The 25,119-nt window shown below is 41.1% G+C and overlaps 1 protein-coding gene across 2 annotated transcripts in view; it reads right to left on the bottom strand.

Moving 5' to 3' along the window:
• kcnh2b (potassium voltage-gated channel, subfamily H (eag-related), member 2b) overlaps positions 1–25,119 on the bottom strand; it is a 281,282-nt gene that overhangs the window by 34,266 nt on the left and 221,897 nt on the right. For both annotated transcript variants that reach the window (XM_054765236.1, XM_054765237.1), the window contains one exon: positions 5,135–5,314. In XM_054765236.1, coding sequence (XP_054621211.1) covers positions 5,135–5,314 — 180 coding nt within the window. The remainder of the gene's footprint in view (positions 1–5,134; positions 5,315–25,119) is intronic.

The following is a 25,119-nucleotide window of genomic DNA, read 5'->3' as shown; positions in this document are numbered from 1 at the left end:
ACGCCTGCCTCACTCACGGTGCAACCAAAAATAACACAACAGGTAACATGAGGACACAAAATGTAACTACCACAATTTCCCCCTCCCCACCCTATATGACACTCATGTACGTGGGCATTGAAATACAGACGTTTACACACTAATATACTACACTAATATAATAGTGTTTGCCCCTTCATGATTTATTTTTTTTGCATGTTTGTCTCACATAAATGTTTCAGATCATCAAACAAATTTAAATGTTAGTCAACAACTGAACACATGAAACTTTTAAGGGAGGAAAAAAAAAAAAAAAAACCTACATGGCCCTTTTTGTGGAGGGAAAAAGTGATTGGCCTCTAAACCTAATAACTGATTGGGCCACCCTTAGAGCAGCAACTGCAATCAAGCGTTGTGATAACTTGCAATGAGTCTCTTACAGCGCTGGGGAGGAATTTTAGTCCACTCATCTTTGCAGAATTGTTGTCATTCAGCCACAGCATGAAGCACCTTTTTAAAGGTCATGCCACAGCATCTGAATAGGATTCAGGTCATTTTGTTGTTCTTCAGACATTCAGAGGTGGACTTGCTGGTGTGTTTTGGATCATTTTCCTGCTGCAGAACCCAGGTTGGTTTCAGCCTGAGGTCACCAACAGATGGCTGGACATTCTCCTTCAGCATCTCTGGTCATTTTGGTTGGCCATCCACTCCTGGGAAGGTTCAACACTGTTCCGTGTTTTCACCACTTTTTCACCCAGGACCATGTCGGTTTGCATTTTTTCTTCCTTAATCAAACGTTTTATTTAAAAACTGCATTTTGTGTTGTTGTTGACTAATTAAATTAGTTTGATCTGAAACATTTAAGTGTGACAAAACAATACTATTTTATATAAATGCAAGGTATTTTGAGAAGCCTATGCGCACACTTGCCCAACAGAAAGGTACTTGGCGTGCCTTGCAGGTAATGATGCAAGTATACAGGATAGAATTGTATCGTCAACCGAATATTGCCATACATATTGTATTGTGAGCTAAATATCATGTATCGTAGTGTGAGATTAGTGTATATGTTGAGTAAAATGTGGAGGGGGCAGAGTAAGGAAGGCGGAAGTGAGGACGTAATAAATAAAAGTGTGCCAAAAGCAAGAGGAAATTTTCCTTCCTGAAGAGCTGTGCTCTATTTTCCCACTGACACGTATGACATGACACGCAATATTATGACTATTCTTGTAATGTTAGTTTTTTTTTTTCGGAAATTTACGACTTTGTCATAAATGTACAACTTTTATTCTCAAAATATCCGATTTTTTTTTTTTTTTTTTCAATGCAGCCCTAACACGCCGTAAAACAGTGCTCATGACTTGAGGAAAATTTCACACCTATGACTTCGGACTTGACTTGCACGTCTTTACTTGACTTGTGAGATAGATGTGCAAGGCACTGACTTTCTCCCACCTCTTTAAATTAGTAAAAAATAATTAGCATTTTTATAGCGTGTCGGCGTTTATTCCGATACCCGCTCAGTCTGTGTGGTGCAGCTACATTTGTCTGTTTTTTGCTAGCACTGGGAGTGGGAGGTGTTTGCTTTGATTACCTTTTCTTGGTTTGTTTTAGAGAGCCAACATATACATTTTTATGGGGGTCTCAATTACCGGTGTTTTTCTTGTTTATGCTAGAATGGTGCAAGAGCTTGCGTTTACTCAAATTCATCCAATACGGTCAGGGATTGAAATCATTTTGATAATGGTAAATGTGTACATTACATAGTATTATGGATGGCTTGATACCACTTTGTACATGCCCAGTACTGACACTGCAACGTTGTATATCTGCCGACACCAATCTGATGCCTTTTTTCTCCTTTCCTGTTGCTGTAGTTTGCATGCAGATACTTGACTCCTCCAACAGAACTTCTTAGTCTTTTGCCAAAGCAGTCAGCAGATACCATTCATTTGTTCTAATAAAGGACATCCAATATTGATTTTTATGTACGATCTTCAATCCTTTTGGAATTTATCATAACAACCAGGAGTAATTTATTTAAAACAATCATTTTTATGGCTTATCCAGTCATTTAACTTGAATTAATTTAATACAGTGGAACCCCTTAAGACGACGCCCCTTGGACAGAAGTGGGTATGCACATAACCGAAACCAAAAATAACCATTGCGCGCGTATTTACTTGGGACTTTTGCCTTTAAACAACAACAAAGAATGTTTAAACCTACATTTTTGTCCATTTGTGCATATTTTGAGTGCTCAGTTTTCATATACTGTATTTCTTAACCATCTCCACGAATAAAAATTTTAAAAACGCAGATTTTATGCGTTTTGGCTTCTCATCCACATGCAAATGTGGGTTTTTGTCCTTAAAACTGAGCTTTGGAAAAGATTGTTTTTCAAAAACTTTGCGCGACTTTTTTTTTTTTTTTTTTTTAAAACCTTAACAACCGAACATGGATAATGGAGTTACTGACTTTGGGTGACACGTACGTAAACAAAACTGAAAAAAGCCTTAATTGTTTTCTGGGTTGCATGTATCGATCATCACCATATTGCGACCAAGTCAGCTGTGGTTGTTTTTTTTTTTTTTTTTTTTTTTTTTTTTTTTTTTTTTTTAAAGATTCTGATTGGTGTGGACAGACTATTTTAAAACTCTACTTGTGTGGATGAAGAGTTTTTGGTGCTGCTGCTTAAAGATAATGACGTAGTTAACAATTCCACAGCATATGGCGACATTAACTAAACCATTTTTAATAGAAACGACCCCTTGTGGCTCTCACATTTTATGTCGACCATGGATGTCAATGCCGGCTTTAAGCCAGCACTTTTTAATAATAACAGGACTTGAGTTGGTAGACATAGACGGGTTGTGGATATGAACAGGGCCGACTTAAACGGGTTCCACTGTAATTAAATGGTTTTGTATAATCATTTTAATAAGTCAAAGCTTATCTCTATTTGAGTTGAGTCTATGATCAGGTTCAATCGACGAGACTGACATTCTTTTTTCATTTTTGCCATTATTGTGCTGCTTGATGGTGTCTTGTGCAATGCATATTGACAGGCAAGTTGCAAACCTTTTGGCAATTCTTCTGTGTAGGCTCTCAGTCGTACAGGAGTTGTCCATCGAGGAAAAGGCTTCTTGAGACGTCATCTGTACTTCTGTGTAGAAGGTGTCGGACGTTTCGCTCCTCATCCGAAGAGCTTCGTCAGCAAACTAATAAGTGCTGGTAGCTTAGGCCTTAAATACAGTAAGAGTGGGCGGAATTGGTGTGCCAACACCCTCCTCCTATTGGTTCGTTACACTAAGCTTGCATTCCTCATCTTTACAGTGGTATAATCCTATCCTGTTATTCACACCTACGATAAAAGGGAAGTGTCGCTCCCTGAATTGGGTATGAACGACTCTGATACTGGCTTGTTAGCATCTATTGTTCTGGCTCGGCCCTGCCTTCACCTCATTTGCAAGACTAAGAGCTGTGGGTTTTGGTCTCAGTAACCTGCTGAACACAGGGTCCAAATTGAACCTCAAACCACCATTCCGATTCAATGATGGGTTCTGTTGTTTGACAAAAATAGCTTCCTTTACTCCTCTTTCAAACCATCTGTTTTCTTTGGCCAAAATCTTTACCTCGCTGTCCTGAAAAGAGTGATTGGTAGCTTTCAGGTGTAGATGTACTGCTGATTGAGGACCACTAGCATTGTCCCTGCGATGTTGATAAAGCCTTTTTTGGAGCATTTGCTTAGTTTCCCCAATGTAGTGCTCTTTGCATTCCTCATCTTTACAGTGGATGGAATAGACCACATTGCTCTGTTTCTGGTTTGGAGCCTTGTCTTTAGGATGCACTAATTTTTGTCTCAGGGTATTTACTGGTTTGAAATAGGTAGGAATTTTGTGTTGCCATAAGATCCTCTGGAGTTTTTCGGAGACCCCCGCTACATAAGGGACTACCACTCCTCTCCTTTTAGCTTCTGTGGGCTTTTGGGTTTCTTTCCCTACTCTCTTCTTTTGACATTTGTTAAAAGCCCACCGTGGGTACCCACAGGTTGAGAGCGCTCTCTGGACATGTTGTGTCTCCTTTTTCTTTCCCTCAGCACTAGTTGGTATTTGTTCCGCTCTATGTTGGAGGGTCCTAATAACCCCTAGTTTATGTTGTAGTGGATGGTTTGATTCAAAAAGCAGGTATTGGTCAGTGTGTGTGGCCTTTCTAAAGACCTCTGTAAGTAGCTGTCTGTCCTTTCCTATAATTACCTTGCAGTCTAAGAAGGCTAGTTGGTTTTCTTTAGTGTCCTCGCGAGTAAATTTGATATTGGTGTCCACCGCATTGATGTGATCTGTGAAAGACTGAATTTCTTGTTTTTTGATTATGACAAAGGTGTCATCCACGTATCTAAACCAGTGCCTTGGTTTTGTCCCTGAGAAGGATGTGAGAGCCTGTTTCTCCATCTCTTCCATGTACAGATTCGCCACTATGGGTGAGACTGGTGAGCCCATAGCACAACCATGAATTTGTCTGTAGAATTTCCCTCTAAACTGAAAATATGTGGTGTTAAGGCAAATTTCCAGTAATTGGCAGATGTGGTCAGCACTAAGTTTTGTTCTCCGATGCAGAGTTGAGTCCTCGAGCAGTCTCTTCCTCACCACCGAGACTGCTGCTGAGGTGGGGACAGATGTGAAAAGCCAAAACCCACAGCTCTTAGTCTTGCAAATGAGGTGAAGGCAGGGCCGAGCCAGAACAATAGATGCTAACAAGCCAGTATCAGAGTCGTTCATACCCAATTCAGGGAGCGACACTTCCCTTTTATCGTAGGTGTGAATAACAGGATAGGATTATACCACTGTAAAGATGAGGAATGCAAGCTTAGTGTAACGAACCAATAGGAGGAGGGTGTTGGCACACCAATTCCGCCCACTCTTACTGTATTTAAGGCCTAAGCTACCAGCACTTATTAGTTTGCTGACGAAGCTCTTCGGATGAGGAGCGAAACGTCCGACACCTTCTACACAGAAGTACAGATGACGTCTCAAGAAGCCTTTTCCTTTTGGCAATTCTGTTAGACTTTTTCATCAAATGAATCATGCAAATTAATCTGGATTAACACATTAATTTTGACAGCAATATTAAAAACCGACGCCTGACCCACACCTACCATGTCATTTAGGAGGAAAGCGGCTGAGTACGGTGTCAGAATGGCAGTGTAGATGACCAGCAGCAGGATGAGCCAATCCCAAACCGCCTTGAAGGGGCTGTAGTGCAATACTGTCCAACTGTGGATGCGAGGAGCCTGAAGCTTGTATTCCGGCAACACATCGGCGCCCAGAGACAGAACCTGGATAGAAAGGTAGACCAAAATGTACATTAATGCACATCGATACAGTGAAGTCTCACATTTTTGGTCTCTGAAAATAGGACATTTTTCCCCAGAAAACACATCTCATTCACTGTAAATTGGTAATGTGTTATAAATACATGTAAAATGCAGCATTCATGTACCCTCCATCTGTTTTCTATGCCGCTTATCCTAATTAGGGTTGCGGGGTCGCGAGAAGCGGGGCACGCCCTGGGCTGTCGCCAGCCAATCGCAGCATACATGTACCACAGTTTAAATACAAATACTCCACTGATGTTGTTTCGTCAAGCGTTGAGATTTCCCTCTTTGTTCAGAAGTCTTTAAATGCACCATAGTTTGAGAGACGTGAAAGTGAATAAAATGCGAGTCGTGTGCCATAAATACTATAGACATTTTAATGGGAGGCTCAAATGCTCAGTTACTAGTCTGCTGTACTGTATGCAACAGCCCCTACTGTATATGCCAGCACCAACAGAACTAATCAGAGCCGGGCCAGGGGCGGGGCAAATGACCGGGCCCTTTAGACCTTCTCCAGCTCCGCTGAGCTGTGGTAGAGGCCCGGCTCCCTTAAGTCCGCCCTCCCAGCCCCCCACTGAAGTCCTGTCAAAAACATTTTGATGATCCCAAGACCTTTGGGAGAATACTTCGTGGTCTGACGAGACAGAAGTTTAACTTTTTGGAAGGTGTGTTCCGTCACGTCTGGTGTAAAAGTAACGCTGCATTTTAGAAAAAAAGAACATACCGGCAGTAAAATTTAAATTCAATTTGTTTGATCTCAAACATTTAAGTGTGACAAACATGCAAAAAAAACAAATCAACAAGAGGGCAAACCACTCAAGCCTCACCACACCCAGTGACGATGTGCAAACAAAAAAAGATGTTCTCTGCTACCTTTTTTACCTTTTAGCACAGTCGTGTTAAAACTCACGCAGGGAATACAATTTCATTATTATGGCGCACAATTGCTTTACAGGCCGTAATATATTCAAGCATCTGCACTTGCAGGAAGGAATCCGTGACAGGCATGAGGGGAGCTTGTGTCTCTGCCTAATAGAATCAAACAATGAACCCCAGAAGCTTGGCTAAGGCTGGAAAAATACCGAGCATCAGAATGCATTTTTGACACAACACACACACACACACAGTCAGCCATCTGAGGAGTGAACTTAAAACACAACAAAGCTGCCTTGCAAATCCTGCTGGATTGTTGTAATGTTCACAAGGGCATCTTTTTTTTTATTGTGGCAAGATAGTGTTATGCAAATTCCGCTGCTGCCCGCTTTTCAAAATGAATGTAACGCATAAATCTCGCGTGCAATTGAAATGCAATTTTAAGTCACTCACAATACGCTTTCCCTGTATTTTGTACAATTTCGAACCTCATTCAAAAGAAAACATACCTTTTTTTTTAGCGCACGACCCACCTTTACATGTACCCAAATGTACTGTATGGGATAGGTAAATATGAGGTACAGTCAAACCTTGCCCCAGTTTTCCTATGATTAATTTTTTGATAAACATTTTTGGCAAAATTTTTGTTTTCAAGCACTCTCTGTTGTACAACATTGCTCGTAACCAAAGCAGTCCCTTTGCCCTGTTGTGTAGTGTCATTCCGTGGAATCGAGTACCCAAACAAAGCACGCTCCGCATTGCTAACGGGCACGTTTTATGATACAAATACATCACAAACCCAGTTTCGGTTTTTGTTGGACCTTTTTCGGAACAAATTCTATCCATCTTCTTCCGCTTATCCGAGATCGGGTCGCGGGGGCAGCAGCCTAAGCATGGAAGCCCAGACTTCCCTCTCCCCAGCTACTTCGTTCCGGCGGATCCCGGGGCGTTCCCAGGCCAGATGAGAAATACAGCAATCTCTCCAATGTGTCCGGGGTCCTACCGGTTGGACGCCTCCCCCATGGATGCCTGAGCCACCTCATCTGGTTCCTCTCAATACGGAGGAGCAGTGGTTCTTCTCCGACTTTCTCCAGCATGACAGTGCTTCTCACGTTATCTATAAGGGACAGCCCAGCCACCCTACGGAGAAAACTCATTTCGGCTGCTTCTACCTGCGATCTTGTTGTTCCAGTCACTATATGCACTGTATATACTTTATATAACCTTTTACAGGTAAACTTAATATGACCTACCCTAAATTTTTTAGTGCACATGTCCAACTGGTTAACGCAGGGGTGTCCAGACTTGTTCTACCAAGGGCCACATACTGAAAAATGCAAGGGCCACTTTGATATTTTCTAAGTTACATATACTTCATACTGATGAAAAAGCATATTAGTATGAACTTCAGTCTTTGCTCTTTGCCTCCCCCCATTTTTATTTCTTAATCTTCCAAATACTTCAACTTTCTTCTAAAATCTTCATAAATTTATTCTCATATTTAGACTATTACTTAGACCCATAACATTTAGACTTCTTTCCCATCTTATACAATTACAACTTTATTTTTTGTTTCTCGTTAGGAAAGGAGTTTTGAGGACATCCTCAAATTACGTTAAGGTTGTAAAATTACGGAAATTTTCTGTTTAATATTTAGATTTTATTCTAGCAAAATTACTGCTGATTTTTCCATTGTTGCTGGAGGTTTTTTCGGAGTTAAATTATATTTTTAGAATGCTGCAGGCCAATTGAGAGGGGGAAAAAAAAAAAAAAAAAAAGGCCTAGAGCAGAAGGGCCCTCAAACTCGCGGCCCGTGGGCCATTTGTGGCCCTCCGGGTCATATTTTGCGGCACGCGACAAGACATGGAGTAGTGTAAATGCTATAAAATTTATTTTTGATATGATTCTGCTTTATAGCATTGATCTACTTGAGAGACATGAGATGTCGTGTTTTCTGAATGAGTTTAAAATAGCTTTACTGTTTTTCACCGAAACTAAAATCCTGTTTGCACTCATGTTGCTAAAACATCCTCATTCTTTTTGTACCATTGCTGCTTGCAGTCTGGTTAAAATATGCTGCAATAATTCCACCCCTTTTGTATCGCTTGTCTTCATGAGGGTCACGAATAAGCTGGAGCCTATCCCAGCTGAATGCAGCAAAATACAAACTAGTTTTTTGTTTCACCCTTTCACTGTATCGATATCATCGGGAGCCATGCATCGCGTATCATACTGTATTGTGGGGTACCCTGACGTTCCCAGCCCTATTCCCAATACTTCATGCGGCCCAGCCACAACCAGACCCCATCTCCAGCGGCCCCCAGGTAAATTGAGTGTGAAACCCTTGCCCTAGAGCCACACTTTGGACAACCCTGGTTTAATGTTTCAGGACATTTTACACAACTTTCTCTTTAGAAAGTTTAGACTGTCTTTCTGTATTGCTGTTGCAACCACACCCAAACCCACTCTAACCTCAGTGACCACTTTCCTTCTTGTCCCCTTTTTGTGGGTAGCGTACTGTTTCCTGTCTTGCTGACCTCCGACATGAGTTGAATACCCGTCCGCCTGTGGATGTTTGAATTTTCTTTGGGATCATTTCATCCATCCATCTAATGAATCACAAATAAAAACGCCACCAAGATGACGGTTAAATGTCAAGACACGTTTGCTGAGATTTAGAGAGATGCTTACAGCGGTCTTATCAAGACAATACGTTCTAACATCTCCCCATATCGCGCTGTTGGCAGTCTATAGAATTGAATCACCACTGCAGGAAAAATCTGACATTTAACCCAGAGGTTGATGAGATGTACTCGGTCTGCATTTAACGAGCCCACGTCACAATTGTCTGGACTTGCTCTCCTTAGCGGGCAATTAAAAGTTGATTAAATTCGACACGCAACCATTACTCATGTCTCGTTGTCGTGTTACACTGTCGATACCGGTGAAAAGCTACATGACGATATAATTGCTTTTTAATCATTTCAACATTAAATAAGGACCTTGGCTCAAACTGTCGGCTCTACTTTATGCTGCTGCTGGATTTATGCGGTTGGAAAGGACGAAGGGGAAATTACTAATGGCAACACATAAATCATATTTAAATCTGGTATGTCAGACTCTTAATTCCAACTAAAAAGCTTCCCGAGATACGATGGTTATACCCATCACAGTTTTCATACTGTCATTTCAACATATCTATAGATGGCGAAGTTGAAACATCTGACGTATTACCTTTCTAGCAATATCATTAAGCAATGTAGACACAAATGTGGTTATTTTAAAAAATAATCATAATCGCACTTGTTTTTGGTCATTCCAGAGGCTCTCTTCCAACTTGTGTCAAAAGTGTGGACTTCAACCTGCATACGGGTCTTCGAACGGTATAAATCGTTCAAGCAAAACCAGACGTATGACTTATTTTTCCATAGAAAACACGTCCGTCACCATCTGTCGGTAATAATTAACCAATATGTGATCATACAGATCAAATGTACAGCCTATGTACCACTGTTAAAAAAAAAAAAAAAAAACGTCTACCATTTTACGTTTGTCTTTATGCTTCACTGAAGTGTTTTTGTCGAGCGTTAAAATTTCGCACTTTGTTTGGCGGTACCTGAACATAGTTGTCTCTTGAAACGCAAAAGTTAGTTTTTGCAGTTGAATCGACTGTGACCATTAGAACGATCCCTTTTTATTGCAAATGTTAATCGCCTGATCCGGGAGGGTGAGCCGTTCTCTGGTAGGTCTGGAACCTAACCCCCTCGAAAAAGAACACATGATTTTTGTCTTTGTCATCACGATTTTTGCGTATTGGGTGAAGGAGGAAAGGAGAGGGATCATGTTGCAAACCTATTGGTCAACAAAAGACGCAGACTAGGTGTTCCCTGTTTGTGCTCTGTTTGCAGGCAGGTTTGTCTAGTGACTGGGGCAGGTGGGCGCAATTTTCACTTCCATTCTTAAGCCTTGCGTCCACACCAGGAAAGCACCAGATTGTTGCTCTCTTGTCCCATTGATTGCCAGCATCTACGCTGTGATTTATACGCCAAGTTTTTTGCATACTTATACCTTTTTGTTGCCCATTGCTACGGGTAGGGACACGGTGTTCTTGTGGTTAGCGATGTTGGCCACACGGTAAGGAGATCTGGAAGATCTGTGTTTGAATCTCCGTTGGGCATCTCTGTGTGGAGTTTGCATGTTCTGCCTGTACGCGCGTGGGTTTTGTGCGTAGGTATGCGAGTTTGAATGTCTATATGTTCCCTGTGATTGGCTGGCGACCAGTCCAGGGTGTACCTTTTCCCCCCCAAGTTAGTTTTCTTGCAGCCTTAAGCCATGATTACCTAAGTGGACACTTCAACCACACAAACTACTCCGAGATTGGAGCAACCAGAGTCCAACTAACCAAACAAGCCCTAACCAATCTTGACAGAAATGAAGTTTTGACTTGGGAAGAAATTAGATGTCCGATATTGGTATCAGTAAGGAAGTGCTGGACAGTATCGGATATCCGTAAGTGTCTCTGTGCATTCTAAATGCTATCAGTACAGAAATGTATTGTGGATGGAGTGGCCCGTGGTGGCGGTGGGGTCATGGCATGGGCAGGCGCGTATGTTATGGACAACAGAGGTGTGTTGTATTGATGGCATTTTGAAGATGGCGAACATGTTTGGGATGCTCTGGATCGGCGTATACGGTACTTGAGGCAAGTGGTGGTCACACCAGATACTGAGTGGTTTTCGGATCCCCTCCGGACCACTACCCAATACAGTTAAACTTCACATTTTGGAGTGGCCTTTTATTGTGGCCAACCTAACGCACACTGTGAAATAATCATGCTGTGTCAGCATCTTGATATGCCACACCTAGATTATGAATCATGAATGAATGCTCACTAACAAAGATTTAGACAGATTTGTGAACAATATTTGAGAGCGCTAGGTCTTTCGTGTTTGTAGAAAAAGTTTTACATCTTTGAGTTCAGCTCATGAAAAAGGGGAGCAAAAACAAGTGTTTGTTTTTGTTGAGTATACAGACCCTTTCCAAAAAATTAGAATGTCATGGAAAAGTTGTTTAATTTCCATAATTCCATTCAAAAAATTTAACTTTCATAGACTATAGATTCAGGGCCCACAATTTAAACGATTTCAAGTATCTATTTTTTTATTTTTACATAATTTGGGCTTCCAGCTCATAAAACCCACAAAAACAGGAATTCAAAAAATCAGAATACTGTGAAGAAATCAGCCCAAATTTTGCAGGGCATGAATGTTTTAAACTGAGTGTCACATACTAATCATCTACTAAACTCAAATCACCTGCACAGGCTTCCCCAGGTGTCATTCAATTGCTTCAGTTTGGTTCAATTGTCTCATTTCGGTTCAATATGGGGAAGACTGCAGACATGACAACTGGCCAGAAGACCATCATTGATACCCTCCATAGGATGGGTAAGCCACAAAAGTTCATAGCTAAGGAGGCTGGTTGTTCACAGAGTGCTGTGTCCAAGCATATCAATGGAAAGTCTAGAGGAAGGGCAAAATGTGGCAGGAGAAGATGCACCAGCAAAAGAGATGACCGTGGGCTTCAGCGGATTATCAAAAAGGGAAGATTCAAGAATCTGGCAGAGATCCAGAAAAAGTGGAATGAGGCGGGAGTCACAGCTTCAAAAACCACCACATTCAGACGCATCCGGGAGATGGGCTACCACTGTCGGGTTCCTCGGGTAAAGCCACTTGTGAACCTGAGCCAATAGAGGAAGCGTCTCCACTGGGCCAAGGAGAAGAAGGACTGGACTGTTGGCCAGTGGTCCAAGGTCCTCTTTTCCGATGAAAGTAAAGTGTGTCTTTCATTTGGGAATCAAGGTCCAAGGGTTTGGAGGAAGACGGGTGAGGAACAGAACCCAAGCTGCCTGAGGTCCAGTGTGAAATATCCACAGTCCATCATGATTTGGGGTGCAATGTCCGGTGCAGGTGTTGGTAAACTCTGCTTTCTTAAATCCAAGGTCACCGCAACAGTCTACCAGAATGTTTTAGAGGACTTCATGATTCCTTCTGCTGAGGATCTGCATGGAGATGATTTCATTTTCCAGCAGGACCTGGCCCCTGCCCATTTCGCCAGAAGCACCAAAACCTGGTTTGATGCCCATGCCAAACTCAGCGGACCTAAACCCCATTGAGAATCTATGGGGTATTCTCAAGAGGAAAATAAGGGGCACCAGACCCAACAACAAAGAAGAGCTGACAGCAAGCATCAAGGAAATCTGGGCTTCCATAACTCCCAGGCAATGCCATAGGCTGATTGCTTCAATGCCACGTCGCATCGAGGCAGTGATTAAGGCAAAGGGATTCCCAACCAAGTATTGAAGATTGACATATCGTTTTGAAAGTACCATATTTTGATTGATTTGAGGTGATCCTAATTTCTTTCTTTTTTTTCCTGCAAAAACTGAGAAGTAAATGGTGATTTCTTCACAGTATTCTAATTTTTTGAATTCCTGTTTTCATGGGTTTTATGAGCTGGAAGCCCAAATTACGTAAAAATAAACAAACACTTGAAATCGTTTAAATTGTGGGCCCTGAATCTATAATCTATGAAAGTTTAACTTTTTGAATGGAATTATGGAAATTAAACAACTTTTCCATGAAATTCTAATTTTTTGGAAAGGGTCTGTATTGTCGGACATCCCTAAGACTATCTACCTACTAAGCCTTGAGCAATGCTTTTACTCTGAAGGGTATTTTGACGCTATTCCTCAATGCAACCTGACAAGCTTCTGTGAATAGTTGAGGCGGGAAATAAATTCAAGAAAATCTACTGCTAAAGCATCCGATCTTTTTAGCATTTTCAAGTTCAGACAGGCAAAAGCCCAAAAGAACTTGACAGTTTTGTTAGGCCGTTATTTTGTTTGGCCCTTTTTGAGCTCTGTGCTTTCAAACAGTAATCTGTTTTTTTTTGCACACTGTCCAGTATCTTTCTTATGGTGGAGTCATGAACACTGACTTTAACTGAGGCAAGTGAGGCCTGCAGTTCTTTGGATGTTGTGGGGTCTTTTGTGACCTCTTGGATGAGTCGTCGCTACGCTTTTGGGTTCATTTTGGTTGACGGGCCACTCCTGGGAAGGTTCACTACTGTTCCATGTTTTCTCCATTTGTGGATAATGTGGTTCACTGGTGTTCCAAAGATTTAGAAATGGCTTTATAACCTTTTTCCAGGTAGATCTTAATTTATCTCAGTTATGTTTTTAATGGGGGGGTTGTCACTTTTTCCACACAGGGCCACCATGTAAGTTGTTTTTTTTTTCTCCCTTTTTAAGAAAAAAAAAAAAAAAAATTTAAAAACTTCATTTTGTGTTCAGTTGTGTTGTCATTGACTAATTTCAATTTGGTTGATCTGAAATGCGAAGTCAGGAAGGGGGCAAACACTTTTTCACGCCACTGCATATTTGATATCCGACTGATACGGCAAATTTTTGTATCGCTGTATCACCACGCAAACCAAAAACCCGCACACAGCTCCAAATCTTAGCAAATCTTAGCATTAGCAACCTCCTAACAGTGCAAAAGACTCGGCTGCAAGAATAAACAGCATGCTGCCTATGTAGAATGTTGTCCAGAATAATTTGAAAATGTGGACATGACTGAACTAAAAATAAAGACCAGTGCTTTGTCACAGGCATCTGCAGACTTTTACACATACTGCATCAAGCACAGACTTTTATTTGATGTCTTCAAAGAAAAGTACCTGACGGAAAAGGAAAATGCAGAATAGTGACGCAACATCACCTTTGGGTTCAGCTATTTGGCGTCACATGGGGGCTTTTATTCAACATGACACTGAGTCTGCTCAAAAGTGTGAGCGGCTCTCAGAGGGAAGCAGGCGGAAGGGGGGGGGGGGGGGGGGAAAGCATGAGGATAACGGCAGCTGAAGGCACTGAGACAGCGTGCGTCCATCTGACTGCTGACATTGCACTTTGAAAAGCTTGGTGTGAACTACAAAAATATAACTTACTCATGCAGGGAAAAAGACCAAAACATTCATTGATGTTTTTTTGTCAGACAGTAATTCGTTTAAGAGTAATTGAGGCGTCTTATTCAGTGAGATTTATAAATAGAGGAATGATACTGTTGGAAGGGATAAGTGTTAGCTTTCAAACGACACTAGGTTTGTCAAATTATCCGTGACATATTGCTGGTCTGAACTGTTTGAGTGCTTGTTTGAATTGTCTTCCGTTTTTCAAAAAGTTTGATTGAGCTTTTGGCTGTCATTCTTCCAGTTACGTGGATGTATAACGTGTATTTTGATACAAGCGTTACCATAGCACAACAAAATGCATGTACATGGCTTGGACGGGTTAAGTCATTAAATACCAAAGACGTAGGTATGTTTTTATAAACCCGAATGTGCGATTCCAACAACGATTCATACGTTTTTTTTTGCGTGGAAGGCAAAAAGAGGTGATGACGCAACTCTCCACTAAAGAATTTCACTTCAGAGCAATTTTAAGCCATAAAAACGGCCACAAGGTGGCAGAAATGCATTTGAGAGCTCGGCAGAGATCTGAACGGAAAAATCACACGACAGGAAGTGGTTACGCATTGTAGGGGCATTTTAACGCATGTACACGCGCGTGCGCACGCGCCCACACACGGACACACACAGTTCGGTTCCAAATGTGAAAATTCTAAATAGTTGATGGTGTTTATTTCTAAATAATTATGATGGAAAACAACCCCCTTTTTGTGTTTATGTTGGTATATTTGTTTAGATATTTGAGCTGTCACAAAAGCAAAACATATTTGTCAGTTGCCGTGCCCCTCTTGATAGTGAAACTTTGCGTAGAAGTGAAAGTTAAGCTTGTGTGAGTGAGGAAAAATGCATCTATTGTGTCTCCCAGTATTTTTCCATGGGTTATCTGAATGTTGTGCAACTCTAGTTGTGCTCTGTGTGTGTGTGTGTGTGTGTGTGTGTGTGTGTGTGTCAAAAAGACCTTCTATGAGAAGCTATTAGACTGAAAATGCACTGCGCTAACAGACTGAATCTAAAGGTGTAATGGTATGCATTTTTATGTCAGCGGATGAGGTAATACTCAGTTAAGCAGTTGCATAAAGTCGTGCCTCAAGGTTGCACCCTGCAAGTGTATAAGATTGTATGTTAAAAATACAGAGTACTAGTAAGACAGCGCCTCGAGTTTTGAGTGTGAAAGTGAAACAAAGGATTTCAGGAATAGATGAGATCGTGTAAAAGACTGAAATAAAACAAGCTTACACAGAAACGGTAAAAATGTATGTTGTGCAGCAGCTGTCAATCTTACTTTGTGTCGTCTGTTCACGTTGCCTATTCATTATTTAATGATATTTTCTCTAAAACACCCAATACGCCTTTTTCGCCTGGAAAGCCTCTGCAAACATGGTCAATATTTCAGAAATAGCAACTGGTCAATAATTTATACACAGTCAAACACCACTGCTCATTCAGGCCTGTGCTCGGTATTAGAAAAATCTCATTCCAGCAAAAAGCACATGCATTTTTTAGAAGCCTTCAAATTTAATTTCTACTGTAAACAGACCAGCCTGTGATCCTTACTTTGGAAGCAATTCAGCTCATCTGTTTGATAACCGTTTAATAATGCAAAATGAAATCATGTGTGTTGAGGTAAGGTCTGAATGTGGGCTGCGTTGCAGCTGTGGAATTTTACAGACGGCACAAACACAAGACACTAAAGTTGACCGTATACGTGGTTTAAATAAATGCAATTACTCGTGGGTATATTAAAATGCAGCACACACTAACCCATTTGAAATTATAGATGGTCTCCGTTTTACATGTTGTGCTTACAGCGCACATAAATTATTAAGTCATCCCTCGCCATTTCGCAGCTTCACTCTATCACGGTTTTTCAATAATTAATAAATTATCGCCGTTTTGTAATTTTCTACAGCTTATTAAAATAAATGTCAGTCAGAAAAGTCATTCAAAGACATATGTAGTATTCCATGTTGGTCACTAGGTGTCAGTAATGTTACATTGATGAGAAAATAGCCACTGCAGAAGGTATGCTGTCCAGAAAACTCTCCCAATGCCAACATGTGGGTCTGTTATGTCTTATGTATGTCTTATTTCCTGTTATTTCTACTTATTTATTGGGTAATACGAGTGTAAAGGTGACTATAGGGTTGTTATTTGATGTCTACAGTGCTCTAACAATGTTTAAAAAAAAAAACATATTTAGAAAGACATAAACAGGTTGTATATGCTTTAACTACAAAAAATATTCCATTTATTAATATGGACTCCTAATTTGTGAAAATTCACTTATCACGATTGGGTCTGGAACCAATTAACCGTGATAAATGAGGGATCACTGTACTGTACAAAAGTAAAAGAACCGGTTACATGCACGACAGAAGAATACGCACGTGTAATATGTAGTCGCATGTCACTTGACTTCTTTTTAGTGTTCTCAAGTGTGAGGCAGACTCTTCTGATTGCGTGACAAAGAAAAGGAAAGTGAAAAGTAAAACATTGACCAAAATGGCTGCGTGCCTGGTCCAACATCATGGATAAAGATGTGAAAGGGTCAGCGCCTATGAAATGGAAAGTGATAACTAAGCAACATAGTGGTCTTATTGCTGAGACTTCCTCCTCACAATAAGCCTGTCTCTCCCTCCCTTGCAACGCCCCTTGCAGGACAACCACATGGATAAAAGTAAGGAGTTGTTCTTTTGTATTGCTGTTATATAATCTTTTTATTGCTGTATTTGATGTCCTTCCTTCTCTATCACTCACTTAACCGCCTCATGAAAATGCGTTACCTTTAATTAAAACCATCGTTTATCGGCCATGACCTTTCTGTAATCTCAAAAGTCAATAAAAATGGAATGACTCACATCAAGGAGACTTGTGAGTCCATGCAATGTAAAATGTGTGTACTAATTTAGGTTACTCTACAAAACTATTAGATTGAATGTTCTGGCAATCATGTTTAGCTAAAATGTCAGGGTGCAGACCTCTGCCAAGGCTGACCCATTTTAACAAAACGGAACGATTGTGTTGTGCTGTTGAGTCTATGGACACTGAGTTAAAGGTGTTGCAACACCACACCGACGCTCCGTTTCAACTTCTGTTAAAAGTGCAGACTCCATCCTGCAAACAAGTCTTTGAATGGTGTAAATTGATAAATCAGACTAATGATGAATAAGATTCGTCTTTGTCATGTCTTTTGCTAATGTGTATGCACGACAAAAGGAGAGTGAGCCGCTTGCTATGAAACTGTTATATAATTATGACGCCTTTACGTTCGGCCTATTAGCTCAGTGCACTTTCGACCTAATAGCCTCCCATAGACGGCTGCCTCACATACACAATACACTCACATAGCACAATCAGAGTTGCGCAACAGTTACATCTGACTGATGGAAAAATACCATAAGAGGCAAACACACAATAGATGCATTGTTCTCACTCACACAAGCTTAACTCTCACTTATAGACAAGCTTAACTTTCACTTTCTAGAGGGACACGGAAACTGCTATATACGCTACGTTTACACTGCATGTGACCCATATCAGATTTTTTTTTCACGTCAGTGTGAATAGTACAATTCAGATTTTTATTTAAATGCGACTCAGCCGTCGTTCGTATGTACATATAAATCCGATATGTAGCCGATGCTACTGCAGTCTGAAAGGTCAGCTTGCATTAAAAATATTTTTAAAAAGTAGTTACTGAAGCAGCTCTCGTCAATGTCTCACCACTCCTGCCTCCGACATCCACCCGTGGAACAGACGTCACAGCAAGTTGTACGAACTGCCATAGCCAAAATTCTTGCCCTCTTTCTTCTTAATCTCCTCCAGGGAATCATTTTGGTTGAGAAAATATTGACTCCCGTAGCGCAAACTCCTTGAAATTGCCACAAACGCGCTAAGGCAAGTGATGTGCGGATCGATATGAAATATCTTTACTTCCGATACTAGCGCTTCATGCTCTTCAGTTGATTCTCAAATGATACTTCAGACATATGATTTTGGCCTTTGTTTTTTCTGATGTTGTATATTAGCTTGGCTATATTGTAAACCGCCCCGCTACCTCAATAGTCTTCAGGGTTTTCAATAAATCAATAAATTACTATGATGTCTTGATCCTTCATGCTGTGATTTGAAATACTCGACACTACTTTTTTAAATTTACCAGACACATTAGGTGTATGCCCTGCGATTGGTCCAGGGTCCACCAGTCCAGGGTGTACCCCGCCTGTCGCCCGAAGTCAGCTGGGATAGGCTCCAGCATACCCCCACGACCCTAATGAGAAGCGGCATAGAAAATGGATGGATGGATATTAGGTGTATTTACACAAAGTATAGGATCGGCATCGCCGATAACAGCCTGAATTTTACCCAGTATCAGATCAGTCACTCCGTTTACATGCGGTCAATATTCCAGTTTCTGAAACATTCGGAATAACCCGTTTACGTGCGTGATGCGGGGAGGGGGAACCCCAAAACGCACGCACAGCATCTCGACGCATGGAGAACGTCATGAAGCAAAGTGCATCAATTTCCGCTGCTTCTTCCTGTATCCAAAAACAGCAACATGGCGGATAATGAACATCCACGGGGGCCGGTAGCAGTCGCCTTTGTTTGCGCTTTGGTGCTGGTACTGACCCACCTCCAGTACTGCACTGACACTATTCTGTCTCACTTTCTTTATTAAAGGAAGGCGAGAACGTGAAGAAACTGCAAATGGAGCCGGAGCTGTGCCATCTACATCCATGCTACCCGTTTCCACCAGAGCCCCCCCGGACACTTTGGATGAAGGTACGTTCGTACAAACCCTGCTTTCGCCATCGTGGTACTTTCTACCGTCTATAAAAGACATGATGTTCCCGTCTTTCACCACACTAACAAGGTGGCTTATTTCGGCCTTGCTCCAAAAGTGTGGGGTTTTGCATGTCGCCATGTTTACTAGTAGTTCCTGCCAAAGACACAAGATTCCTTTTGAATAGAACACTAATGTTCCTTTCAGTCAGGATATCCCGATAGGCGAACATGACCCAATTTTCGGGTTAGAAAAGGAGTAACCCAGGGGTGGTAATATGAGCATATTCTGGTTTTTCAAAAGGGTTATTGGTGTGGTTATATGGTTATTGCTAATATTCCGGTTATTTGATTGCATGTAAACATACTAAGTGATATCGCACATAACTAGACCACACACTGCAGCAATTTTTACTTTCGTAACCACACGGAAATCCGTGTGACGTCGTGCTTTTGCGCAAGCACGCCACTTTGCATTAGCAAGTTGTATTTTCTTTTGGTAACGACCACATAAAATATCAGATTTAAGCAAAAAATCAGGCATCACACCCTGCGGTGTGAACGTAGCCTTAGGCTCTGTGTAATTTCATTCTGTGTGCTCTTGTCGAAATGCCTCATTAATGTTAAGAGTCCAGCACTTGTTAATCGTGGGATCATTGACTACTTCTTCGGTAGCGACACAGAAAGCATTACACCACCTCCTTATTGGTGGAAAAAAAGCTCCACATCAACCAATTAAAACATTGTAGGTTATGTGGTTGCTGAGGGAGAGGGGCTAGGGTAAGTACACACTGCCACCATGCGAGCAACTGACGTGGATAAACCACAATAAAATCAAACAGAACTGCCCAGACGTCACATAATTAAGTGATAGTCACATGCATTTTCTGAAGTCAGAACATCCTTATCAGGTCCCTTATTTTGAGTATTCTGAGATGGATACTTCTTGTGTGCTTTTTTTTTTTTTCTTTTCATTAAAAAGCGACCTCGTTGTATCACAAGTGAAGATGCAAATGCTTCTTCTTATGAGCCACACATCTGCTCTTTTACAGTTATTGTAACCATGACAACCACCGTTAAATATAGCCTGACCCTGGATGTCTTCTGCTTAAAATTAACCCCAAAATATTGCTGCGAACAGATACTGCATTGCATGACGATAGCTAATATTCCAACATATTTGGAATAAATTTCTTTAATAACGTTCACGGCAGTGCAATGTATTTTATTTTATTTGTTTTTTTTTTAGTGAATGTGTCCGCTTATTCTAACTTACCCCTAATATTAACAATTTATTCCTATTTTTATCACTTTATTACATTTTAATCTTATTTTATTCTTTCTACTTGTATTTTCTATTTTCCTTAACGCTACACATGGTGAGTGAACAAAATGTAAGCGAAGGAAATACCGTAAATGTTTGTGCATGTTTGGAAGAAATAATCCATACTATAAGTACACAGTGTACACAGTCTATACCTTTTTTTAAAAGTGCGGATGTTTAAGTGACGGGAGTATTCCATTGAGACGCAGCCATAGTCAGGCTTGAAATATTAAAGCAGCAGTGAAAGACTAATAACTGAAGTGACATTATGTGTATCCTGCTGACGCACACTCGCACGTGCATTGAAGTGTTAATCTACAGTATGTAGAGGCTTCCAAGTCGACCTACCATCTTAAGGTTTTAATCTCTTCCCTCTCTTACGGAGAAACCGTAATAATGTCGCATTGAACCCACTGAAAGGGCAGCCTTAAGACTCAAAATGCAGTTCAACAAGAACCTATGAGAGGGATTAAATATGTGTTGACCAGCGCAAACATCAGGCAATGCAACCCCCCCTCCCTCGCCTTGTTATGGTCTTTTCAGCTTTTGCCAACATAAACTGGACACATGCGATTGCGTTGGCAACCGTCCTGCACCATTTGCCGTGTACACTTTGTGCAATATTGATGGGACTTGATGACACGGAGCTATGGCTTCAGTTCACAGGGCTTTAAAAGGAGGATGCCATCATGCATTAACATTCAAACGATGGAATCAGGCCACTTGAATCAGAGAGGCAGCTGTGTGGAACCCACATACGGGCCAGACGTAGAGGACACACGTGGGAGAATATCTTACATTTAATAGGCTTATTTCAATGCGGCTGTTGGCTGCAATATGTTTACTAACCTTTTAATAAGAATTGACGCATTTCTACAAAAAAGGGCCCATTGAAATTGAATGGATCGTTTCCAAATTTCTCGACGGATTTAAACGATTCCAACGTGAAAACATGCAGCTCACATTCGTAGCAATGGCTTTCCTTTTCCTTGGCGCACTGCTGCTCTGTGTAGCTGTGGAAGCACACGCTGTATTCCTTCGCCCAGCACGAGGCACACAATGCATTTTCGAGTGAGTCTTGTGTTTCATGGACTAAAATGATTCATGAACTGTAACGCAGAAACGTCATAAACCAAGGACCACCTGTATCTTGACAATTCTTCTACATTTTTCAGTTGATTCAAACCTTTCGTCACATTTAGGACTATTTTCCATATTCAAAAATGCCCGCTTTTCCCCAATTTCTTCATTTTCCGAACACAAATACCCGTTGAGCTGAGGAATTCCCACAGAAGTTCTTGCTTTGACGCGCAACGACTTCAACATTTCTAGTAATCGGACATCATAATGCTGACTTCATTCAGGACAGGATGGCTCGCTCTGACACGTTCCAGTCAAATTCCAACATTCCCGGTGAAAATGAGTGGACAGTTGTTAAAAGTCCCACATTTTGCCAGCTGTCTCCTGGGATTTAACTGGTTTAGCGTGGCAAAGGTCAAGATGCGTGTGTTCAAGTTAGTTTCTCTATTTGGTGGATTTAACTAATTCAGTACCAAAGACGCAGTTATGCGTTTTTACAAACCCAAACGCCAATTCCAACAACGCATTTATGTCTTATGTTTTTTAGCGCAAGAGGTGATGACGCAACTCTCCACTAACGCATTTCACTTCAGAGCAATTTTTAAGCCATAAAAATGACCACAAGGTGGCAGAAGTGCATTCGATAAGAGCTTGGCATGGATCATGTGAGCGGAATATTCACACATGACAGGAAGGAGGAAGTAAGAGAGCATGGGGGAAGTGTAGCGTGCAGAAGGTTACACATTGTTACACACACACGCATGCACACGTATAGTTCAATTCCAAATGTGAAAATTGTAAATAGATCATGGTGTTATATTTGTAAATACGTTATTTTTAATGCAAAACAACCCCTTTTTTGTGATGTTTTTATTTTGGTCTAGTTGTTTCAATATTTGAGATGTCACAAAAGCAAAACATATTTGTGTCAAAATGAAAGTTGTGCTTGAAATGTATCTTTTCACAAAAAGCTGGTTTTAGTTCTTTGGTTGTAGTTGGGAACTGATATTTGCCTGAAACGTACCTACGTTCTACTGCTGACTACTAAAGAACAGAAAACGTACAAACTGTTTTTTTCTGATGAAAGACGGGAGTCCCATCTTTCTTTTGGTAGGTTCCGTGTTTATATAGACAGAGAACACAATAGTCTGTGTGCCTCGAATGATCAGTCAAAATGGTCTAAAATGGCTGGTAATGAAGGGGTTGTCTTTTGAAAAATGACTGGGACTGATCTCAGCACACAACTATACGGTGCGTTCCAGGGCCTCCGAAAAAAGTGCAAAATCTTAACACTTGACGAAAAAACATTATCGGTGAAGCATAAAGACATCAACATGTAAATATTGTGGGTTTCTAACAGTGGTACATGCATGCTGTACATTTTACCTGTTATCACATATTTATAAATGAAAAAAATGGCCTATTTTGACATAAAATAAAAAAAAAAAATTAAAAAAATATATAATTTATCGGCCAAAAATCTGTGAATCGTGAATATGCGGGAATTTACTGTTGGGGTTTCCTAATGTTGTTGTGTATCGGTCCGATATCGGCACAAAAATGAGTACTGGATCTAAAATTTCTGATATAAGCGCTCCGATACAAGTTGTCCATTCCATACTCCGCTCTAGCACTTCGATGCAGCAGTGCCGGTGGATCCAGCGTGTAGAGTCCACGTGATCACACAACCTTGAGCTAACGTGTTTCGTAAGGAGTAGGAGTGACGTCAGCCGTGTGGCGGTATTTTTTTTAATTTTTTGAATTGGAAATATATGTTGCAGCTGAGTGCGAAACGTGTCATGCACAAGTAGCCCGTGGAGTCACAGGACCAGGGAATTTAAATTCCACCAACTTCATCACGCATTTGACGCAGCATCACAAAAAGCGGTGTGAGGATTTTCGCGACACTACGGGTATCTCCCCAGCTGTCCGAAACACAAAGTAGTAAATGGGTCATTGTTTCCTCTGTCGCCGACTACTCTGTTTGCGTAATATGACTTGATCGAGCCTTTTCGAACATTCCACACTACAAAATAAGTCCAAAGTATGATTTGTGCTACTATCGGATCGATACTCAAGACTGCAATATTGGTATCGGAAGTGAAATAGTTGCACCCCTATCCACTCTATTTGGAAAGGAATAGTTCTTATACCAATCCCTAAAACGAAAAGGATGAACAATTACACTGTATCACTATTACAGCTTCATCTATCAACAGTATGTACCATGATGATAAATCATTTTCACAATTAAAATGAATGGTATGATTACATATATAGTGTATATCATAGTATAGTACAGAGCAGTAGTGCAGCTATTGACCAGTACGTGGTTCTGTTCACTTTCCATAAACCCTTTGCTCGCCCCTGACGAGAATAAGAAACCCTCAGACTTCAAATCCTGATACCAGGTTGGAAAGTCTTATATTTGATCATCTCAGCACTACATGGAAATGTAGCGTTTAGCCTCCCTCCTCCACACAATACCCCTTCCAATCCTTCTCTTATCTCTCCTCGTGGAAAAATACAGCTCTCACAGTTGGGTGACCGACACAGGCTGCGTATCGTGTCTTCGCTGAGGATTTCTTAATCTCAATCACGCTGATCCAAGTCAGGAAAAAACCTGCAGAGGCAATATATTTTTTTATATTTAGAAACAGGCAGCGTGGTGGATAGTGGTTACCATGTCTGCCTCGCAGTCAGAAGATCTGGCTTTGAATTTCTGCATGTTCGTACGTAACTATCACAGACTATGTGGGTATCGAAGTACACACTAACATACATGCAAAACAATACTTTGTACTGATTTATAACCTGCAAGGTATGCCGAGCAACTTCCTGTTGGGTTCAGTGAGGCTCAATGAGAGGCCCGATTATGGAAATTCCAAGCAGAAAATGGCTGCATTTACCACAAAACTAGGCCTGTCATGCTAATCAGTAAATCAATGAACCACACGAAATAAAAAACAAACACGATATTATGGCCGACCTCGATATATCGACATGTGCATGCGTGTTTGTTTTCTTCCTCTCTTTCTGCTAAACAGGCTGGATGACAAGAGGGTTCACTCTGTGCATCTGTCTCAACACCTGGACGTGTTGGTTCTGTAGCGGAATGAACGGAGTGAGTGAACCCTCCTGTCAGTCATTCAATCTTTGTCCCAGTGGGGCAGTTCTTCCCAGCTAGTGGGGCGGTGCCCCCCTGGGGATTGGGTGGGGTGGTGGTGGGGCGTCGTGAACTGGGCAGGGAGGACTTTCAATATTAGTGCAACCTGCCAACATGTATGAATTTGTCACCCTTGAATGTGCTTGTATGCTTCACACGCTACATTTTGTTGCATTTTGCTGGTTTTGGTTTCGAGTTCAGTCTGTAAAGTCCAGATAAATAGATATTGTCAGTTTCTCCATTGTATTACAAATTGAGGGGTTTGGCGCAAAAAAATTCTGTCCCCCAGGGAGCATGACTGAAGATAATTGAGAACCACTGCAGTTGGGGGAGGCGGGGCCGCTACCGAATGCACACACAGAGCAGAGTGTGCCTCATTTTTGCTTTTAATTTGTTTAATTTGAAATTCCAATTACAATGCTTTACAAACGGAAGTTGATTTCTTTTGATGGTGTGCCAGCAATTATTTTATCATCATTACATTAATCAATAATAATGTTCATCTTCAAA

This window comes from Dunckerocampus dactyliophorus, chromosome 21, assembly GCF_027744805.1.
Source record: "Dunckerocampus dactyliophorus isolate RoL2022-P2 chromosome 21, RoL_Ddac_1.1, whole genome shotgun sequence".
NCBI lineage: Eukaryota > Metazoa > Chordata > Actinopteri > Syngnathiformes > Syngnathidae > Dunckerocampus > Dunckerocampus dactyliophorus.
Note: the sequence above shows the minus strand (reverse complement) of the source record. Positions and strands in the feature narration are given on the sequence as shown.